The 23,769-nt window shown below is 39.9% G+C and overlaps 2 protein-coding genes across 2 annotated transcripts; both read left to right on the forward strand.

Moving 5' to 3' along the window:
- Positions 1 to 7,760: 7,760 nt before the first annotated feature.
- On the forward strand, positions 7,761 to 17,869 carry LOC114142063 (zinc finger protein 629). Its single transcript, XM_028013113.1, has 2 exons — positions 7,761 to 8,175; positions 14,178 to 17,869. The coding sequence occupies exon 2, from the start codon at positions 14,236 to 14,238 to the stop codon at positions 17,224 to 17,226; it is 2,991 nt and encodes a 996-aa protein (XP_027868914.1). The 5' UTR covers positions 7,761 to 8,175; positions 14,178 to 14,235; the 3' UTR covers positions 17,227 to 17,869.
- Positions 17,870 to 18,763: 894 nt separating this feature from the next.
- Positions 18,764 to 22,933, forward strand: LOC114142307 (uncharacterized). The gene is made up of 2 exons (XM_028013522.1): positions 18,764 to 18,960; positions 20,906 to 22,933. The coding sequence occupies exon 2, from the start codon at positions 20,951 to 20,953 to the stop codon at positions 22,478 to 22,480; it is 1,530 nt and encodes a 509-aa protein (XP_027869323.1). The 5' UTR covers positions 18,764 to 18,960; positions 20,906 to 20,950; the 3' UTR covers positions 22,481 to 22,933.
- Positions 22,934 to 23,769: the final 836 nt, after the last annotated feature.

Raw genomic sequence — 23,769 nt, forward strand, 5'->3', positions numbered from 1 at the left:
CTTGTAGGTCTGGTTTGTGTCTGTCCTCGTTTTTACTAAGAAGCATAATAATTTGATGTAACTGAAGGATTCTGATGGGGCTTAGAGGCATTTGGAAGTGCAGAAAAAGTAAAAATACAACTGATGTGGGTAGTTTGTTTTTATTAGTTGTTACATAGATGTGGGTCAAATAAAAAGTATATTTTGATATCTGCAAAGATTTTTTTTTAAAGGTAACTAATATGATATATGTGCCTCATCAGAAAAATATCATTAAATATGTAAAGGCTCGTATGAACTAGTCATTATACAGAAAAATGGGAATTTGAGGGATCTAAATCTGCTGAAATGTAATTCTATATAAACAAATACAACTTTCAAACAACTAGCAAAGTTTAGTAAATCATAAAAAGGTTTACTTTAGTTACCTATTTATTATATGTATAGTTAAAAAATAATGAGTCCCACATCACTAGGTATAGAAAACCTTAACTGATGATTCAGTTCTGTGAAACTGAATCATTTCCTAAAGGGGCATGTTCAATTAGTGAGGTCATTGATTATGTGAAAAATAGGTGTTAAACAGGTGGACCTTATTTAAGGATCAAGGTAACTGACATGCATATCCTGACTGCATTTGTTCTTGAAAAACAAGAGTAAAATGGGTAATTCAAGACACCGTACAGAAGAAGAGCGCTCTTTAAGAAATTAATAAAAGAGGGGAAACTCATAACGAAATGTAGAAAATATCACTTTGAAATGGCAGCCAAAACTAGAAAGGTGCAGAAGAAAAACGACTATTTGAATGGATTGGATAATAACCAAAATGGCAACGGCTCAGCCAATGATCAGCTCCAGAAGGCTCAAAGAATATCTAAGATTGCCTGTGAGTACTGCAACAATCAGACCATATCTACATGAAGCCAAGCTACCAGCAAGAAGCCCTTGTAAAGTCTCATTGTTTAAAAAAAATCCACGTGCTAAAGCAGTTAATGTGTTCAGTGGCAAATTTTGATGTCTTAAAGGTAGCGGCATAATATTTTGTGGACTGATGAGTGAGATTATTATCTTCGGGTCTCAGGGCCACAGACAGTTTGTCAGATGTCCTGCAAACACTGGATTTAATCCACAGCACACAGTGAAGGCGGTGAAGCATGATGGTGCAAGCATTATGCTATGGGGATGTTTCTTGTACTATGGCGTTGGTCCTATTTATTGCATAGCAGGGATCATGGATCAATTTGAGTACACCAGAATACGGGAAGAAGTCATGCTGCTGTATGCTGAGGAGGAAATGCCCTTGAAATGGGTGTTTCAATAAGACAGTGACCCCATACACACCAGCAAGCGAGCAAAGTCATGGTTACAGAAAAACAGAATTCAAGTAATGTGGCCTGCACAATTCCCTGACCTTAATCCCACAGAAAACTTGTGAGCTGACATAAATATGCTGTTCATGAGGCAATACCAAGAACTGCAGAGGAACTGTGGAATGTGGTACAGTTGCCCTGGGCTGCAATACCTGTTGACCGGTGCCAGACGTCACCAGTCCATGTACCACAGATGTGAAGCAGTTATCAGAAACGGGTTATGCAACTAAATATTAATTTATGATTCTCATAAATTTCTTAGTCTTTATGGAACGTTTTTGAATTTGTAAAGAAAGATGTCGACACACTGCTGTTTTTTGGCCATTATATTTTTTAACTTTCTGTAAAATATTATATTCAATTACTTTTTCCAATTGTCTTGCTTTGAAATAGAATGTGCAGTGTCCCCAATGTATTTGTGTTTATTAAAATACAATTTGAAAAATTGTGAAGTTTACTCACCTTTTTAAACACAATGCTATTATTATGATCATAACTGTAAATCAAAAAGTGTTAAGCTATTTGTCAGTGTTTCCCTTACAATCTAAGAAAAAGACTGTTTTCTTTTTACAGTCTGGATATGTGGGTTAAGTTAGACCAATATCATAATAATAGGACTTTTTCTTCCTTAAAGCCTTGAAAAATATTAAACAAAAATGCTTGAGTTGGTTTAAAAAGCCAACTGTATTGTAATTATAAAATACTAATATTGTGAGGGAAAATACATTCAAGCAGTTAAACAAAACCATTGGGTTAATAATGGTAGTAAATCATCGTTAAGTTTTAAATTTCTGCTTACTTTATTTATGTCAGTATTTCACTAAATGCTTGGAGTCAAAATTACCACAGTAAAATTTTAACATTTTTATTTTACTGAACTACTGCCCATTTATTTTCAGTGTAACAGTTAAATTTAATAGTCCTGTTATAGTATTATGCAATATTGTTCAGCATAGGAATGTTTAAAATCAACTTTTTCCCCACCCCTTTGTCTTACTGTAACAACAGCTTTCATCAAAGACAATTTTTATAAAATGATGGAATTTCTCAGACAAATACCACTTTTTTTGCTATTATTTTTTAATACTAAAAATGTAACCCTCGCTGTTATGAAATGAGTCAAATGAGACCTTTTAAAGTCAAACACCAACTACAAATGCATGCCTAGTGGGTTAATTGGTCTATTTAAATTCCCTGTGAGTGTGTATGTGCATGGCTGTTTGTCCTATGTCTCCGTGTTGTCCCATCAGTGGCAACCTGTCCAGGGTGAACCTTGATTCTTGTTTTGTGACCGTTGGAGATCTGCATAGAATGGTGTCTGTTGGCATAAAAAGATGACCAAAATGGAAAGTTGTCAAGGCACTGCCCAAACTAGATTCACCTGATCCACCTAAGCTTCCTAAAAACACCCTCCAGTATGATTCATTGCCACCAGTAATTGAAGAAGACCCAGACTGCCTGTGATTTTTTTCAACCAATTGTCAAGGGATACTCGCCCAAGAGGATGACATGCAAACATTTGACATGTGGCAAATATCCTATCATCCCAATCTGTTCGCATTGTCCCAACAAACTGGATGCAGCTCAGACATTTTAAACAGACTGAATATTAACTGAGCTTGTAGATAAAACTCATGATAAAAAAATACCACTTCTGATTGCTGCTTAGAAGAGAGACTCCCTACTCCATCCCGATCCTTAAGGTAGTGTGATTGTCTGCCTGCTACAATTTTTAAAAATGCTGAACAAATTTCAGCATGACCTGAACAGATCACCAGCATCTCTTTTATGATTTTAGGATGGTTGTAGCTCTTGTGCTATTTCCCCCCTTTCATGATGCTGATTCTCTCTGAGTGTGGCCTCCTCATGCTGTGTTGATGATTCACCTGTTTGCAATTACCGCATCGGGACTGACAGGAGTCCTCAGTGGTGCCTGATTGTCCAAGGTGGTTACAACAATCAAGACTCCTTGTGTTTTCCTGTACGTTTTTGAGCTCAAACAACCTTTCTGGAACATACCTCAAATTCCCCCACCAGATCCTTTCTTAGATTCTCAAGTCACTTTGTGATTAAGACTACAAGCTCTGCTTAAGGCTTTTACCAACAAACAAGACACATAACACTAGACAGAAGTCAAGACATGCCAACTAACTAGTCACAGCAAACTTTCAGAACCTTCCCAAGTACTCCACGTGGTCCAGGGGACGTTTTTGGGTGTATATTTTCCAGTACCCAACTTACTTAGTGTTCCTGAAGAGCAATGGCTGGAAGACTGACTGGCAGTGTTTTTGTTTTTTTTGTTTCAAGTCTTGCAAAAAAGAGATGTAGTTCTATCACTAGTAGGGAATGAGTGAAAATAACCTCGGTAGTAGATGCACCTTTGGCTGCAAGCAAAGCACAAAGTCTGTGTGGATAGGATAGAGGGAAGTGAAGTTGCTCAGAGGATGGAAGAAGCAAACTGCAATAAGAAATCAACCTCAGGTCAAGACGTCCTTAAGCAGGACAGAGAACTCCATCTAAAGCAGGCCTGATGGCTAATTCAGGTTGGGCAAAAATAAAGTTTATTTCTCTCTTCTTTTACGGAGCTGTGATCGACGAGGTTATGGGTGTCAGTAGCTGAACGAGCCCATAAAGTCTACCATCTAGACAAGAAACTTTGGGCTTTCCTTCCAAGCAGTTTACTTTGCTCATGTCTAGAGGGACCAAAGGCCTTAGAACAAGGTGAAGAGGATCTATGAGCTGCAGAGGGCTGTTTCGTGTATGAGGAAATAACCCCAAGAATTCCGAAAGACCGCCGTTCTAAATTGGACCTCTGCCATCAGCTGAGGCCTGGGGGTCCCATATCCAAGACGAGCAAAATCTCATTAGTCCAGAGAAGACGGCTGTCATCAACAAGTTAAATGGGGACCATTGACAGACTCCCCTGAGGACCTCTGCTTGGCTTGAACCTTGGCTTTTTTTTTTTTTTTTCGGTGGCCCTAATCCTCTTCCGTATAATGCTGTGTGGGTATTTCCCTATGAGAAATGCAGAGAAACTGCTCAACATCGACAGATGAGCATGGATGAGCATAGGGGATCCCTGGAAGAAAAACCAAATCGAGGCTGCTAACGACTGGAGCAAAGGGTTGAGGTATGGATCCAAGGAGGACATTGAGGATGAACATACAGTCTGTGGAATAGTTTAGATCAGTTTAGATCCCAACCCTGGTCCTCAAGACACACTGCCCTGTTTTAGGTATTTTCTTGCTTCAGTCCAGCTGATTTCAATTGATGACTAATTAACAGGCATTTGTTGAAGTGCAATCAGTTGAATCAGGCACATTAAAGCAGGGAAACCTCTAAAACAGTGGACAGTGTGCCTTGAGGACCAGGGTTGGAAAACACTGGTTTAGATCAAGTCAAACTAAGTGTGGCTCAGTCAAAGTACAGAAGTACAAACTATAAATGCAATGGAGAATCTGTTGCGAGATTTGAAAATTGTTGCTCAAAGATGCTTTCCATTCAGTAATATAGTTATTTTGCAAAGTTGAGTGAGCAAAAATATTTGCTCTCCACATGTACAAAGCCTGTAGGAACATACCCCAAAATACTTCCAGCTGTCTTCTACTTCTCTTTTGGCTTTTCCCTTCAGGAGTTGCCACAGTCTGTTTCCATTTAGTCCTATCCTCTGCATCCCCTGCCCTCACATCAACCAAGTCCATGTCCTCTTTCACCACATCCATAAATCTCCATTGTGGTCTTCGTTTTGCTGGTTCTACCATATATTCACTGAAAGCGGATTTATCACAGATCCTTGCCATACTTTTAGATATTTTGAGGGGAAAAAAACATTTAAAATGATGTGTCATTTTCTTTCATTTCAGAATTGTATTATTTGTGTTTTTGTGTCACATCAGACCCCGATAAAATACATAAAAGGTTATTTCTTATACTGCTCTTATTGCTCTTCAGTCATCATCACAGCTCATTGTTTATGAATGCAAAAGGTACTGCTAAGTATTTCACCATCACTGACTACTGTGCAGACCTCAAAATGCAACCTTCCACACATCACACAACAGACCTGCAAACCAAAGTGCCACTTGTCTCTTTGGCATTGCCTCTTTCACATCTCACTCAGATGTAGCCTATCTACCTACCTAGTTTTCTTATACCCAAGTTCCATTATTTGTCTACTATACCTGTCTATCCTTCATCAGAGTTCTCAATCTTGTATCTATTTTTATTTCACCCACATCCGAAATGAATCCAGCCTTGATTGCACTGATTACTCACTGGGAAGATGTAGTTGTTTTATCCTCCCTTCCTGCCTCTCTTTCTCTGTCTGTGCGTGTGTGTATCTGTGTGAGAGGTCTTGATTGCAGAAAAAAGATTGGTTCCTGAGGACTTTGAAGAGTCCCACCAGCTGCAATGGCTTCTGCTGAAGCTCCTCCTTGAATTAATCAACCCAGCTAACGTCACTCACAACGCAGACTCTGTAGTTCTGTTTTTTTGTTTATTGTTTGATATTTCTGTGTACAACTGTTTTTTTTTAATTATTATTATTATTGCTATTAGCGGTGTCAATGAATATTAAAAGCACTGTACAACATTGCTTTACTGACTGTTGTGCAGTGAGTAATTACAGCGCTTTATTTTCTATTTCATTTTATGTTACAGACTTATTCCAGATTGTATTTAATAATCTACTTCCTCAAAGTTATACACACAGACATCTCATTATGACAATGTGGAAAAAGGGTTTTGAGATTTTTGAAAATTAATAAAAAATGGAAAAACAAGAAATCACATACGTAAATATTCACAGCCTTTGTTTAATACTTTGTTGATCACATTAAACAACAATTACAGACTCCAGTCTTTTTGAATATGATGCAACCTGCTTAGCTCAACTATCTTTAGGCAGTTTCACCCATTTTTCTTTGCAGTTCTTCTCGAGCTCCAATAGGTTGGATGGGAGATTTATGTGCAACTGTTTTCTGATTTCTCCAGAGATGTTCAATGAAATTCTAGTCTGGACTTTCTGCTCCAGAACGTTCACACAGTGGTTTTGAAGCCACTCCTTTGAGATCTTGGTCATATGTTTTGGGTCTTTGTCCAGCTGAAAAATTAACTATCGCCCCAGTGTAAGGTAAAGGTGCTCTGGAACAGGTTTGCATCCAGGATGTTGCTGTACATTGCTGCATTCATCTTTCCCTCTTCCTCACTAGTCTGCCAGTCCTTCTGCTGCAAATAAATCCCATAGCATGATGCTGCCACCACCATGCATCATCACCATGTAGGAATGGCATTGGCCTGCTGATGATTCATGCCTAGTTTCCTCCAAACTTGATGCCTGGCAAACACACCACAGAGTTCAACCTTTGTCTCAGGTGCCTTTTGCAAACTCCAGACAGGTTACCATCTGCCTTTTATTAAGAAGTGGCTTTTACCTGGCAACGCTACCATATATATATGGAATATTTATGTTAATGTGATTTCTTGATTCCAGTAAATTTCCCAAAATCCCAAAATAAAACATACCCACATTGTCATAATGGGGTATTTGTGTGTAAAATTTTGAGGAAAGAGATTAATTTAATTCTAGTTCGGACAAGGCTGTAACTTAACAAAATGTGGAAATAGTGAAAGGGCTGCGAATATTTTCCAGATGCACTGTTGTTATCGCTATTCATTTTATACACAATGTGTGACAAGGTGGTGCAGTTCTCAGCATTGGGACCTTGCAGCAAGAAGGTTTTGGATTTAATTGTAAGTCTGGGGTCGTTCAGCAAGAAGATCACATATTCTTTTGTAAATGATTTCTCTCCAGGTACTCTGACTTCCTGTCAGTATACCTTACTCTAAATTGCTCTTGGGTTGAGTGTGTCCACGCATGGTTATTTGTCTTTTTGTTGTCCTATGATGGATGTATGTATGGATGGATGGACAGCCAGTCGTCCATAACATTGTGAACTAAACAAAGAATTCACAATGTTATTATTGTTAAGGAGCCAAACCTGCTTATTAGAAATATCTTAGTTTTGCCAGTGACTGCCTTATTTGCTGTGGATGATATGTTCGATCTATTTTTTTGTTATTTACAAACAGTTGTGAAAACTAACTATCTTTCTGCTGATAATGTTTCAGGGTATCACAACAGACCACAGAGACACACAATTTAGCCACAATCCCTTACGGAACTACCTTGTGCAACTTTTTGCTCAAGTCTTAACAAAAATGCTCCTCACAATGTGGCAGCAATATTGGAGTTGAACAAAGACTGCAATGGATTGTTTACGCCTTTCCATCTACATTTGGGCCCAACTAATCTGTATTTATACTAAAACAACACACAATCGACCAGGAAAATTATTAACTATTTCATACAACTTTTTTTTTTTTAAATCCTGATGTATCCCTTTAAGAGTTGACTCTAGCACTGAAATGGGGGGAGGAGGATAGAAGGCGGTGGGGGTTGGTTGGGGGAGGTTTGTGTGCCTTTGTCTATTTCTTGCCCCCCAGCGGTAAAATGCAATGACCACCCCTGCTCACTTTGACCTGTCAAATTCACTGTGGGCTCGGACACGAATGCCGTCCAAGCACGCATGCGCCTTGCGCAGTATTCCGCGCCTTCTGCAGGAGCGGTATGAGCTCCAGGGCTCGGTGATCTTCCTCCTGGCACAGCATCACGTTTGTTCAGCACCGAGCCCAGCTGCCACAGTCGCGGTGCTTCCCCAGAGAGACCAGGCTTCGCATGGCTAGATGTCTGCCGAGCCCATTGCTCCTCTCCCTCGCTGCCTTTGTGTTTGTTTTCCGACAGAAAACGGTCCTTTCCCAGTAGCTGGTGAGTATGTTTGGGTGGTTGCTCTGGTCCTGGAGCTCCGCAGCTCTCCACCGCTGGTTGTTTCGTACCTCTCGGGCCTCCTCCAGAACGTGGTCAGCCTCGTCCTTCCCGTGGTTAGCCTTCAGTCTAGCAGCCCCTCCGAGATGTTGGAGGACAACCTAGCGTGAAGGCTAGATGCTAACCTAAACAATTGCCGCAGAGAAAACGGAGCACATTTTTTTAGCGGCTCTTCAACTTAAACAGAACAAGTCGGCATTTTATTTACAACACATTTAGCGATAGATTGAAACGTAAATGTGGAAACCTGTTACCTCGGTGCTCCGGGGGTTTTACCCTAATTAGCCAGCTAACCTTGCTGCTCGGCACTGTTTATTTTTTAAAGCAGCGTCGATGTGTTGAGTTTCTGCTCACCGTGACTCTCTGACCTGCTTACTTGCCAATTAGCATAGACTCCTGAAACAGAAATGTGAAAATCTAGATGTTTTCTTGGCTGATTTTAAACTAATTTAACTAATGAATGCTTACGCTTTAAGTTTGATTCTGAACGGCCCTTCTGCACATTTTGCTCCGAGGTGTGTTATTATACTCTTACTTCCAATACTTGCACTAGTTGTTTGTTTTTTTTACCCTAAACCGTTTTGTAATAACACATCAACAAATCTGTGTATTTGATTTGGATTTATGTGATAGACCATCACCGTATAGTACATCATTGTAAAGTGGAAGATAAATAATAGATGGTTTCGCAAAAGAAATTTGAAAATTGTGGTTTGCATAAGTATTCAGCTCCCTGCACTCTGATATCTCAACCTAAACTCTCATGCTGAGGAGGGATAGCTGTAATGGCATAAGATAAGATGGATAAGATAGATAGAGATAAGATAAATCTTTATTGTCATTGTCACAAGGACAACGAAATTCAAAGGGTGCCATCAGTCGGTGCACATGCCCAAAAACAAAAAATAACTGTCTCACAATTCACACACAACGCAAGAATCAACAAACAACTGGCAAAAAAATAAATAAATAAAAATAAGAACAGCCACATTCTCACATACATCATTTATGATGATTAATGGTTGTTTTTGATTGCATTTAGTTTTGTTATTGCTATCGGGTAGAAACTGTCTCTGAGACGGTTGGTTCTTGTTCTGGTTGCTCTGTATCTTCTGCCTGAAGGCAGCAGTGTGAACAGAGAAGGTCCGGGGTGAGACGTGTCCTTTGTGATGTGTTGTGCTTTTCTTAGACAGCGGTCGCTGTGCAGGTCCTCCAGTGAGGGGAGAGGGCAGCCAATGATTTTTTGGGCTGTATTCACAACCCTTTGGAGAGCTTTCCTTTAAGCAGCCAATAGGCTACGTATGATTGAAAACTTATGGCTCACACCACCCTGAACGTACTATTTTGATGCATGGTGGTAGCTGCATCATCGCCTGAAGCTCTGGTGAGGTTTGACCTTCCAGCAGAACAGTGACCCTAAAAGAAAAAGCAAAACGTTTCAGTCTGCAGATGTGCAAAGCTAGTGTAAATCCTTAAAGACTTGCAGCGTTGCAGTCTCGCTATTTTACACATTAGGAACTCAGAATAATTATAAATGCACAGTCTGACATGTATATATTTAATAACTTTAAAACTGTGTCATTCTTCCCCAGTTTTACGTAATGCACAACGTTTTGTTGCTCTATCACATGAATATGTTTATGGGTTTTGAATACTTCTGTTTGGAACTTTTTCATCTAAGCTGAAATAAGCCTGATAGAAATAATTGAAACTGAAATTATTTTTATTTGGTGTTTAAGGGGTGGAGATGAAGATGAAGACTTTATTCAATGTTTCTCTCTGACATATGAGAATAATAAATTAGAGGGAGAATGAAAAAGTTCATAAGCATTATACCTTAACAGCAAAAGGGAAATACAACAGAAAAAGACATGATTTGCTCTCCTTGAGGAAGAGTGAATGTAGCCACCATGTTTTGTAGTTGAAGCTGAAGTAGATGTGTTCCCAATGGAACTGGGAACTGCAGATCCCAGTGGATTGACAGTTTCTGTCCATATCTAAGGATTTCAGACACCCTTCACAAACCTTCTGGCAAAAATAAAATCATAACTCTTAGTAGTCAGATTTACTTTGCTGCTAAAATATTAGAATATTTGCATTCTGTATTTTATCTCCAAAGTACATAAATTGTACTATGAAGCGAGAAATGTAATCAGTTTTTTCTTGGACCTTTTCTAGCTTTTATGGCAACATGAATTGTTTAAGGCAGTGTTCTCGTATTGCAAATTTTATCTGTGTCTCTGCTTCAGCACACCTGGCTCCAGTATAAGCTCAGTAGCAGAGCTCTGCAGAGTGAATCCGTTTTACCATTTAATTAAAGTGTGTAGGACAAGGGACGCATCTAAAAGTTGCAGGACTCCAGCCCTGGAGGAATGGAGTTTCAGACCACTGGAGTACATCCTCGGTGCATTCAAAGCTTACTGAATGCAAAATGAAAAGCGTCAGTGAATAAGCTGTTTGTTAATTAATTTACTAATCAAAGAAAATGTGAATCTTTGGTCTTGATGCAAACAAAGTATGTTTCTTTGTATTAAAGCTGTCGATTACTAATGAGGAAAAATTAGCTTCTTTTAACTGACAGATTCATTATTGTATACCCAGGGTTCTGGCTTTATGAGAGAAAAAAACATAAAGGCTACAGACACTTGCTTTGATGTATAATTTCTCAATTTTCTGTTAGATATAAACCTTTGCAAGTTTTACCTCAAGGTCGAACAATCAAACAACCAAGCATCCTATTGATTACATCAGATATATGGGCTTACAGAGAATTTTTTAAAATCTGTGTTACATTCTCTTTAAGCATGCTCGTATATAAACTCCATAGTTTCTCAAAAACTTCTCTGCCTTTTCTTTAAAGGAAATCCTGATTTCTGCTGCATGCTGGCTCTTATGTACTCTAATCCGCCATCTTTCCAGCTTTGATTACAGCTCTCATGGAGTCAGATGTGATTTTCAACATGTGTGTATGTGGGGAAACTAGGATTTCTCTCCAGACCTGATTCTTCAGACACTATCAGATGTTATGTAGGGCTGCGTATTAGAAAGTCTTGCCGTGGCAATAGTATTGCGATCATGGCATGTGGCAGTTGTCTTCCTTCTTCTCTTTCTGATCTGTTCTCTCATAACTCTGTGGCCTTTAGCATTCAGGACAAGGTCATTTGTGTCCGGTTTAAGCATCTGCTGTCGTGAGAATCTGTCCAACTAGATAAATATTACATTAGCATAAACAATCCAAGAATATAACAGTTGGAATGTATTGGCCAAAAATTATAGCACTACAAACAGTGATGATATAATGTGCAGTCCTGATGTCATGTAATAAAGCAGCTCAATGATTGAAACAAGGGAAAATAATTGTAGTACACAAAAATATTAATATATCAGATTTTGTTTATTATTATTACATTAAAAAATAGATTGTTTCTTTAATTTTCTTTTGTTTATGTAATACTATGTCACTTTAAATAAAACTTGATTTAAAAATATAATTTTTTTGTTCAGGAATATGAACTTTAACAAAGATAAAATAGTAGAACAGATTATTCCCACACTAAGACATTTTGACTTAATAAATACGTTAGGAAAATATCTGAAACATAAAGCTGGTCTAACTTTGTACAGAATGATGGCAAGTAATATAGTTTCATTTACATGTTGCAAAGGTTTCAGCGGCTTTGTTGTGTCTCGTGAAGCTTTCTCCACATTCTAGTTGGTCTCAATTCAGTGAGTAATGTCTTCTCCCAGATGGTAGATTAACTCACGACTTGGTGGCTCTCTTGACTAGTCGGTAATGATTCAGTAGGCTCCCTTTTAGTATTCCTCCTTCAAAATGATCACCAGCGAAGGAACCAAGACCCTGATGACTCTCTAGTCATCCTTACCGATCGTTGCAGTCTTCCTGTCAGCTAGACTGCAGTTCCTGTTGCCAAGATGGGAAAGCAGCTTGTAGGGGAGGCTCTGAGGACTGCTGTGGTGAGGATGGAGGAGGGGAATTTTCTCCTGCCTTAGCCTCCCGAGGAGTTGTTCTCGCTGCAGAGCTTTCTTCATCAGTCATGTGGACTACTAGATATTTAGCACTGCTGTACCACTGATAACCTTTATAGGGGAGCTGCTGATGCTCAGTGGAGATAAATATTTATATTCAGCCTTTTTTCTAAAGCTGCCAATAAGGGATGTGGTGCTTGGTCTCCACACCACCTCCACAAGTACTTTTCTTGTCGTTTCATTCTTTTCCCAAGGAGTCCCACTGCGGTTGTATCATTGATGTATGCAATACACTGGTTTGGGTTGAATTTGGTATCACAGTCATGCGCCATCTTATTGCCTGACATTGTCCTAAATTAAAGGCCTCATAGCTATACTGATGTAAACATGATTGTCAATATACATTCCTGGCATCCTGTTGCATGATTCTGGATGGGATGTATTAGAAAGCAAGTGAACATTTCGGCGTCATTGTAAAGCAGACACAAAGCACAGACTAAAGGATTAGTGATTGGGTCAAAACATCTCCAATACTGCAGCTGCTAAGAGGTGCTTTCTGGCAGGACAATGGACTCTACCACTAAACAAAAAATGGTTTTATGAGCTTGGACATTGGAGGCCCTGCCTTGCTAGTTGCAAGACTCAAATAATCTACTGTCAATGTTTTAGTGCCAGAGAACAAGTGTTATGTCTGATTTATATAATTCAAGCTGTAATTTTACTGTGATAAAAGGTTTTTGTTTATATTTTACCTAAATTACCCAACCCCTATCTGCACTGTTAAAATTTTTGCAACTAATCTATGGTTACATACCTACAGGTATATTCCAAAAAAAAAACTGTCTTCAAGTTACAGAAAGCTCTGACGACTTGGCAGCTTTTGTGACCTTGTTCTTGGGTGGGATGTTGTCAGAAACAAAAACATGCGTATCATGATTGAAACAGTCCATGTTAAGGCATTTCAATACTACAAGATATTAAGATGACAATAGCAGGTGTATTATTGGTATGTAGAATGCATGTTCAATTGGAAGAGATCATCTAACAATTACAGAACTTCTTTCTGATGTGAATATGGGATACACTGATATTGCTACGACAGTTTATTCAGAATATATTGTGCAGCCCTAGATCTGTGGTCACTGTTTATGACCGATTCACTGTTGGAGGTCTTTTACAATCCAGCAGAACTAAAACCACGCCATTTAATGTGATCTTTTTTTAATATTATTATTAAAATTACACTAACTGATCAATTTTAGTGAAACTTGAATACAAAAAAAAAATTCTGAAAAAGCATGGACATAATGGTATATTGTTCAGCAGCAAACAACAGCTACGAAGAACATGAGGAGTTTAAAATATAATTTTTTTCATCATCTGTGACAAGAATGAACTCAAAACCAACTTTTTTGTCCTTGTAGAGATCTGGTTAGAATCTACTGCTGCAGAATATAATTTCTGTAAAAAGAAACCTGATGACTCTGCTGATGGCAATTTGGCACAGCTGTCTCTTTAGGTCAGAATCCATCTTCTTCCTCAGGTGCTCTGTGAGGTCAGGTGTTGAAGAAAACGTAGCCAATACACCCGGAAGGCCTGCCAAAGCAGAAGGATTGTAGCAGCTTTTAATTGTTTATATATTTAATGTAGTAAAAATGAAGTGCTTATATGTTTCCCTGATTGAAATGACAATATTGTTTCTTATACCGTTTTTGAAAATGAAATCCCTTACACTGTGGGGGGTTTTTTCTTGTAAGATTTGCAATGTCCAGCTCCTTCTTTGTTACATGTATAGAATATTTTTTTAACTTGTAATTAATGGTTCACAGAATAACCCTTTTTATGGACAGAAAATGAATTAAATGATCAATTTAGGGTTGGTAGTGAAAATATTTTCACTCGAAAACATGTTTTATGTTGGTGACATTAATTTGTGTGTGTTTGTGTCTGATTTATAGGAATCCCAAGAGCTTCACCAGAAGACCACGCTTTGCATTGTGACGTTTCACCGCCACAATGCTGGGGTTGCAGGGAAATTCTTCAACGCCCAAAGTGTATCGCTGCGTGGCGTGTTCAGACACCTTCAATGGATTAGCCTCCCTATTGGTACATCAGGCTACTCATGCGAGTGCCGAGCCCAAGAGCTCTACCCCCCCTCCAGCACGGCCTAACAACAGTCTGGTGGAAAGCCAGGTTACGAATGATGTCCCAGCTATTGAAAAGCCTGTTTCATTGGCTCATCTGTCTGACAGCCCTGCAAATTCTTTCTACATTTGTGATTGTGGGGACGAATTTCTAGACTTCCATCTCATGCTGGAGCATAAACGTTCACATGTCCGCCAGCGACAGCAACCTGTGGAGGATAATGTTTCCCTGCCTGATGGAAGAGGGAATAATCATGTCTTTTCAGCCCAAAAAACATCATTCGCCCCCGTTCTAGAGGCAGGTTTAGACCTCAGCTCCCCTTCCACTTCCAAGTCCTCAGGCTCTGAGGTACCCACATCAAATGCACTTTCAAGAGATGTGGCCTTGGAAGACAGTGTTGCCATGGTAACCCCTCCTCATGGCCAGCACACACCCCCTCAAGATGTCAGTGTGAAACCAATTGAGGGCATGTCTACCACAGGAGAGCCTTTGCCAGAGAGCAAAGAAGACATGGATTTGGAGGAGAACACCAATTCTGTCTCACTCTCTGATCAGCTGGAAAATGTGCAAAAAAACAACATCCTCATGAAGCTGTTGGCTTCTGCGTATCAGAACTGCTTACTGTCTTCCGATTCTGAGAATGAAAGCAAACACAATGTCATCCCAAAGCAGGAAGACATTCCTATCGATATAAGCCCAGTAGCTAAAGCCGAAGCGTCTCAGAACAATGATCTCTCCATTGTCCAGATGAGGCGGCTGCTTGTTAAACCTGGAATAAAGACAAAGGCCCCACCCATCAGCAGAGTTCTGGCTTCAAGTAGGAAGAGAGTCGTTTCTCTTACTAAGACTATGTCTCCTGTTGTGGTTCTGGAGACCCGCCAAAAGCTCATGGATCCAACTTTAAAAGGGCTTTATGGAAGATATCAATGTGGCCGCTGTCGTAAGGTCTTTCCAAACTTGGACAGATTGACAGAGCATCATTTTTTGCACAAAAAAGAAAGGATTAAATGTTGCCGCCGTTGCAAACAGCTCATTATTGGACGGCTGCCTTTTTCTGACAATCACGTCTGCATTCAGATGAGAAACAACTGGCCAGCAAAGAATCTTCAAAACAAATCGCCCTTTGGCTCCAAAATGGTGCCATTTCATAGTCTGAGCAATGCCAAAAAGGTTTACTTCTGTCCGTTGTGCAAAAACAGCTATGCTCGAAGGTGGAACCTTAAAACACACAGGTGTCATGGTGCTAAGTCGGGCATCCAGGGTCAGGTTAGTCCTTCATTTCAGAGAATGTCAACGCTGACGTCAAACCTTGGTGCCCAGATGGTAGTCGAGGATGCAAATGAAGGATTTAAGACTGTCTCTGTGGGAACTGAACCTGGTGCTCACATCAAAGTTGAGGGGACTTCTCAAGATTCAGGGCTGTCTGCAGTTTCACAGTTGGCTTGGATGCCTCCTGCAAGAACTTTCCCCCCATTTTTCTTAAAAGCCTCCATGATCGATTCGCTTCAGGACCCTTCACTGGGTTCCCTCGAGGAAGAAGATGAAAACTGGAAAATGGAGGAGAGTAACAGGGAAAACGGCAACGAGGGGCAGTGGACAATCCCCTTAGACGATGAGATTCAGATGCTCAGTTCCACCAACAAACTAGGCAACAACAGACACCTGACTCAGTCTGGATCTGTCGAATACACAGAGATACCCCCCCATGCTCTGCCCTACTTTGTCAGAGAAGGAGTAAGGCGTTACCCTTGTAGCAGGTGTCACAAAACCTACAGTAAAGCGTCGACTTTGAGACGCCACCTGCTGCTCTGTGGAGTCAGGCCACCTGGGTTTGGGACTGTAGCTCAGAGTCAGCCTCACCGTGCCACACCTCTAAACACCACTAACATGAAACCGATGTTTTCCTGCTTTGTCTGTGGGAGGGCCTTCAACCGCAAAGACAACATGATGACCCACAGGAAGAGATGTCAGCTGAAGCGAACAATGTCTGGTCTGGATGGAGGGATCATGCTGCAGGGCTTGCAAGGCGACACGCCAGCTGATGGTCAGATCCAGGAGGAGAGCAGTGCTGGAAACTGGGGCATCATGTCTCTGCCATCTGTGCTCCCAAGGAGGGTGACGTGCGAGTGTGGGGTGGGATTTACATCCCCGAGGCTCCTCCTAGAGCATCTACAGAAGCATGCACAAGAGTCTTACACATGCCCAACCTGCGGAGAGACCGTTAATTCCTGGGCTGACTATGAGGTTCACCTGCAAATCCACATGCATCCTCAGCACAAGCTGGCAAAGGGACACCGATCGCAGCCTCTTTTACTAAGACTGCAGCAGCCACAGCCCACCCAGTCAGTGCTTCCACCACTGCAGAAACCGCCACGCTCAGAGCCATCCCAACACCTACATCTGCTCTCCGTAAAAAAGGGGCAGCGGATTGTGTGCACCCGGTGCGGGAATAGTTTTGCCACCCGCTGTTCCCTTCGTAGGCACATATCCTGGAATCGCTGCAAAGGCATGCGGGCCGTGAACCCCCCCACAAATCCACCCAAAACCTTCCACTGTTCTCACTGCAACTCTGACTTCCCCAACAGCATCAGCCTTGTGTTCCACCAGAGGAACGGCGCATGCAAACCTGCCATCAAGCCCGTCCGCTGCCCTGTTTGTTTTCGCTGGTTCGGCACCATGGACAGTCTGCAGAAACACCTGCTCACTCACAAGCAGTCCGACTCGTTCCGCTGCGACGTGTGTCAGGGAACGTACCGGAGCCTCAAGTCGCTCAAGAATCACCGTAGGAGGATTCATCGCATTCTGATCGGACAGCCAAAGTCAAAGCCGACTGCCGAATGCCATCTGGATTTAACTGACTGAAGGTCTCTCATAAAAATTGTGTGTATAAAAAGTGTCCATTTTTATATATTTTTTGTTCTTTTCATAATTTCAGATAATTTTCACTTTGCAGAGTCTAAGGTACTGGAGGGCAAATTTGTAAGCTGTTTTAGAAAAACTTTTAGAAGTTATTTTAGCTTGCAGCTGCTTATAAATTAACTTTGTCAGAGTGTACATTTTAGGTTTGAATTTAATCCCTGCCATTCATTAACCTTTTGAGTCTGTAAATGATTCCATAACTACTTAATAATCAAAATTCGTTCACGTTTGGTGATGTAGCTTCTTGTTGTTCTTGATGTTAATAAACATACAAGGGTGTGCAATGTCTTGAGTGTATTTTTAGTTCTGATACATTGATTTAAGGTAAAGTCATTTTTTTATATTCTTAAAAATGTAAGTTAAATTCATGAAGTTTGACTTGACTTAATATACCCTTCTTAGCACACTACAGCAATTAATAGAAGCTTAACACTTAAACTCAGTATAACCCACATAGGGTAACAGGTCTTAAGTGTAAATTTGCATTTCAAGTCATGTATTTTTATTTTTTATTTTTTTCTTCCCCTCAAGGTTTGTATCCTTAAAATGTGTGGAGCGGTAATAAAGATGCAGCAGAAAAAATGAATGTACTTCACTGTCTTCATTACAAAGTGTCAGGTCTTTAAATTAGAATTTTGTAGATGAAATAATTCATGTTTTGAGAAGTTAAAAATGTGGTTTAGGGATTTAATATGAAACTTAACGTATTGCAGTTGCTGCATCTAATTTTTACTTGGTGTGAAAAAAATGCTTAATCTGTTGCGAAATTTGAAGTCAAATGTTTTAACTGACCAAAAACAAGCATTTATAATCTGCGTTGAACATGCCTTTAACAGTAAATCCCCTGAATGTTGCCTGTACTAAAAACGTCTATTTGGGTGACACAAAAAACGAAATTGTCTGGTATTTGTTGCAATCTAATTTACATACATTCAAATTGTATTTCTACACAGTTTTGTGTGATAGGAAGACACCTGACTGAGCTCTGGAAATAAGTAACAATTTGTTTTTCTATTTGTTTAGGTTGTGATTTCACAATTAAGAAGCGAAAGAGAAAGATACATGATTGTCAATTTTCTAGAAACTAAATTTTAAGAGTTTTAAAGTCATATGTACCTACATATTTATATTTTAAGTGGTTAAAAGGAAATGTAGATCTAGTACACATATATCATCAATAACCATTTCTTACACCTTCATCTGTTATGAATATGAAAGGTGTTCAATGATTGGAAGGAACAATTTTTTAAGATTTTACAATAGGCTTATATTTCTACCTCATTTTATTTAGTTAGTGGATGACTGTCTCTACGTTTTCTGGATGTCACGCAAAAATAATAAAAAAATTTCCTCAAAGGTTTTTTTGTTACCAAAGGATGCTTTACAGTATTTAGACACGTTTTCTCAGTCACCCTTGAAAGAAGGAGGAAGTTCTTCAGCCGATAGGGGGCGGTAAAGCTAAGAAAACCCGGATGTGGATGTAGAAGAAAATACGTCCCCCCCGCCCCCTCTCTCGTTATTCGGATTGATTTGGAGGGCTAACTATCTGCTACTTGTTAGTGTGTAACACCAGCAAGTGGGCCAAGTTCTTACTGTTTCCGGAAACAACAGAGGACAAGCTTTTTTACTGTTTCAATCCAAAGATATGACACACTTTTGAGTGACGTTAACCTGAAGGTAAGGCGGTGGTAGCAACCGTGGTCTGTTTGATGCTAATGTTAGCATTGCAGGCTAATAGCAAGACAAGCCCGCGTTTAACAAAGTAAGGCGGCGAGTCGATTAAATGTGTTTAATGTCGCAGGATTTCTTTATTTCGCGTTATTACAGCGAATTATGTTCAAATACTCTTCTAGGGTTCCAGTGGAAACCTGTTTAGTACATTGTAATTATCTAGACGAATAGTTCATTCGCTGTTCGTGAGTTGTATAATTTTTTGGGGGTGATGTGCAACACCATATTTAGAAAAATACCCAAAGCCATTTTCTGAAATTATTAATGTTTGTTATCTTGAAAATTCATTTTTGCATTTTTGTAAATAGCGGGAAATGATAATTAAACTATTAAAAATGAAGGCTTCCCAGTTTTACCCAGCACTGAATTTAGTATCTTGAAGTTTTGTTTTTCAAGAATGATTTAAGTGACAGACCTGAAACAAAAGAAGGGAATCCGCTGGAGTTACTGTTAATGTTTATGTAGAAAAAAAAATATAGGAAGGGAGAAGGCAATGGTGTTATATGGGACATTAAGATCAAGGACGTGTATTTTTCTAATCTCCAATTATCTCAAATTCGAAGGTGTCTTCAAATATGTTTACAAGCAATGGTCTAGAATTTGTGTTAGAAAACAGGAATTAGGTAGGTATGGTGGGTTTTTGTCATTTTTCCACAACAGTTGTGTTAGGTATGCACGATATTAAGAAAATATGCAATTCTATTGGTGAATGCTGCGATGACGATACAATACAACTGAAATGAGCAAAAACCAGGTGCAAGATTCCTTCTGCTTGTGATTTATAGTGAGCAAGGATCCCAGATATTTGAGTCCATCTAACTACTGAAAAATATACAACTATTTCTATTCTAATAAGAATGTTTTATGTAAAATGGTGCTTTTAGTTTATATCTATTGTCTTGGTATTAAAACAATTTACTTGTGATTTCTTTATTACTCTGCCACCTTACTAACTCTAACATTTTTATGCTGCGTTAAACAACAAACCCCACGTCTCGCCTAATTACTGCTGAAGATGGGCACCAGCTCCACCTGCAAGGAGTCACGGGATAAACAAAAGATAGATGATTTGACAAGTGTCACCAAATGTATTACAGGCATACATGGACTATTCTTAAATAATTGGCAGACATTTGATGCAGTCCAGACAGTTCTACTCATCTAGCATATGTTTTTTTTTTATTGTAACAGTAAATATGCAATATCTTCTGCAGCATTATTTTGTGTGTCAAAACAGACAATTTTAATAAAAAGAGAATTAAGTGATCTAAGGTCACGTGTGTGGGTTTCCAAACATGGCTACTGTGTTTACAAAGCTACAATTTTGGTTTCATTTATGTTCCTGAGTTTACTTTAAAACCTGAAATGTTACACTGAAATGTTACACATCATGATCTGGGGTTGATCTGCTGCTTTTGGGCTTGGATACATTGTAAATTATTTTGTAATAGAAAATCTTGAGGGGTAATATTTGGCAAACACAACCAGCATACTAACTATGAGTGATATAAAATACACAAAATAAAGGTTTTAAATAAAGTCCGGACTAAACTCTGAATAAAAGGCTTTTTGTATTTACTTGTCTCTTAAAATAATTTCATTAACTAAACAGTAATGTGTAAAAGGTTAGAGGGCAGGATCAGATAAGTTTATATTTTTGTCTACTTGATTGTCAAACAAATAGTTATCTTGTATTTGCATTGTGAATGGGAATATGTGTGAAATAAATAAACTATGTTAAACGTGTAACAAATGAGCAAAAAAGTAAAAGAAAACAAATTATACGGGGGGAAATACTTTTCCGTAGTTGTGTAACTTAAAAAGCAAAAGATGCAAACTAAAGCTGTATTGTTATTTTTGACGTGCATTAATTATCTGTTTGACTTTACAGGAAAGGTGTTCTTGCAGACTCCACATCAGCTGTGATCGCACACGTATGCCCAGCCTGATCATGGAGCGCAAGAGAAAAATCCTGCAGAGCATCCTCGAGGATGGCAACACCATAGACCTAACAAACTCGGGCCACTTCTGCTTCAGCTGCGAGCAGATCTTTGCCAATCAGAAATGCCTCGAGGAGCACATGTGTCCCCTGGCGAGTTTCATCTGCTCCTGTGGAACGGAGTTTACCGAGTACAAAGACATGCTGGAGCACAGCACGACACACGAACCTGGGCATCAAGTGCTCGATCATAAAACGATCCGAAAGCGAAGGATCGAGAAGTACAGGGAAGAGGAGGAGAAGCTGAAAAGGTTGCAAGACGGTGAGGTTGTCTGGAAGGCACCTAATGAGGGCAGTGTACCCTCAGTTTCCAAACTTCAAGTACCCAATTCTTCAGGTCCCCCTTCTTGTGTTCCTCCACAAACAGCGCAGATTCCACAAGTGCCTGAGTTGCTTTCAAACCCTCTCCCCCAAGCTGCAGCCGTGCAGAACATCTTCGCAGATGTTGGTGCACCAACTGTGGACCTTTGGACGCTTTATCAGCCCGTTGTACTGTTGCAAACAATGACAAATTTCAGAAAGACACAGCCATACACTTGTGGTAAATGTGAGCAGGGGTTCATGTCAAAGGTGGCCCTAATTTCCCACCACAGCTCGCATGTGGCAGATAAAGTCTCCGGCTGCATAGGATGCGGGTTGCTACTGTCGAGCAAAAAGCTAGTGCCTCGATTTCACATTTGCAACTCCAGCTATCAGAGCAAGTATCGACTCATCACCGCGAAACCGTTGAGTTACAAGCCCCGAAGTGGAGCCAGTCCTAAAAAGAATCAGCCTTCGCGTCCACCTCAGGTTGTTTTCGCTCAGCAGCTGGAAAACCAAAATCCAAGTGAAGCTGGAAAGAGGAGTCGGCTACTTCTGGCCGCGGTCGCAAAGAAGAATCAGAACATCAGAACATACAACAATAACGCCAACCGAGTACCGACCATCACTGCTCCTTTGCAGTTGAAGAGTCAGAATGCCACGGCGTCCAAGCCTTACTCTGGTGTTTCCATCACAGCGAAGACTCCAAACACCGGCGCGTTCAGTCCGGGCGCTCAGAGGGATCGCGTCAGTCCTGCTGCGGTGCAGAAGGCGTCTGAGGACCCCTCGTCGCAGGGCAACTTCACCTGTCGGGTCTGTCATCTTCCGTTTGAAAGCTCCCAGCGGCTCCAGAGGCACAAGTGTGTCAAGGCCCAGGAGTTCATGGCGAAGCACATGATTGGTGGCAAACGAGATTACAAAATTGTAAAGGTAACACCAAGCGCCCCGCAAATGAACGGTGAGAGGAAGCTGGGATTTCCCCCTGCTGCCAGCATAAAGAAGCCCCAACACACGCCTGTCAGCCTGGAGAAGGTGAAGACATCGACCCCCGTCAACGGAGGCGCAGGAGGGGAGTCTGATGATGACTGTTTCATTGTTGAGAGTGGACCTGAAAAACCCGCTGAGATGATTTATCAAGTAACCTCATCAGTCCCCATAAAGAGTTGACTAGTGGTGTAGTGCAGCACATTATGTTTGCATGTCACTGTTTTATGTTGATTACCAAAAATCAACGTATTTCATCACACGGGGACTACATGCTTCTGAGCTTTCCTCAAACTGCTTTAGGAGTAGGGAATAGTGGTTCAAATGCTTCTTTCATAAGCCAGCTACCTTTTTCTAATAAAGTAAATATTCATGTAGACTGTTCAGGAGTTTGAAGTTGCTGCCCCTCGAAATGGGAATTTGTGTAAATTAAGTTCCTCTTCATGATATATGTGCATGGTTCATCCACTGTAGATGGGGAAACCAGGTACTGTGTAAAAGTTTTGTTTTCAATCAGGTTTTTAGTCGGGTGAGTTTGTTGTTGAAGCTGTGGGACTGAAACCTTTATTCCTTGTGTGTTCCTACCAGCTTTATGAATACAGTATATGATGTAATAAAGTATATTTTCAAACTTGTTTTCTTATTTTCTTCTTGGAAATATGCAAATTGTACTGGCAAGGCTTTCTAATAAAAACATAATACAGACAAGCCCAAAATTATTCATACTGCTGACAGATTTAAGCACAAAGAATTTTAAATTTTGCCAACATGTTTCCTCTGACTTGAAGTACTTTTACCAGTTTGGAGTGGGCCAGCCATCGCCCAATTTGAGTGTGATTTGTGGGGAATACTTTAGGTTAGGGTGATGGCCAGGAGGCCCTACAACCCCAAAGAGTTGAGGCTTATCACCAAAGATAAACTTTGGTAAACATTAAAGCGCTCTTCAGCAATTATAAGGATTTGATTGCTGTAATGCCAATGAATGGTTTATTATAAATGGCATAGATAATCATTGTCATGCCATTTATCATTAAAATGTAAATAAAACCATTTTTTTACAGTTTCATCTTTTGAGTGTTTTATTTGCTGTCACAAACATACTCCATTACATGATCATCGTATTATAGACATGAATAATTTTGGGCTTAACTGTTTGTACACAGTTAATCTAAATTTGTCCAGATGCCAGAAGAATAGTAAAATGGATATTTTCCAAAATTTCGACTTTGAAGTAAATATCAGCGGGGTTTATACCTTGAGGACAGGTAATTAAACGCTTTTGTTGTTAAATGTTCAGAAATATCTTTCTACAAATCTAACTTGTTCGTTTTTAAAAAACTGTCTGTTTATAATAGCACAATTATTTAAGTTGTGCCTCAGTTCTCTTGTCCACTCACATTTCGGAATAACCCCAACCCAACTACACAGGTTCTCCAGCAGAGGGAGTAGCTTGAAATAAATTTAAAAAAAAC

The sequence above is a fragment of the Xiphophorus couchianus genome, chromosome 3 (genome assembly GCF_001444195.1).
Source record: "Xiphophorus couchianus chromosome 3, X_couchianus-1.0, whole genome shotgun sequence".
In the NCBI taxonomy this organism is placed as follows: Eukaryota; Metazoa; Chordata; class Actinopteri; order Cyprinodontiformes; family Poeciliidae; genus Xiphophorus; species Xiphophorus couchianus.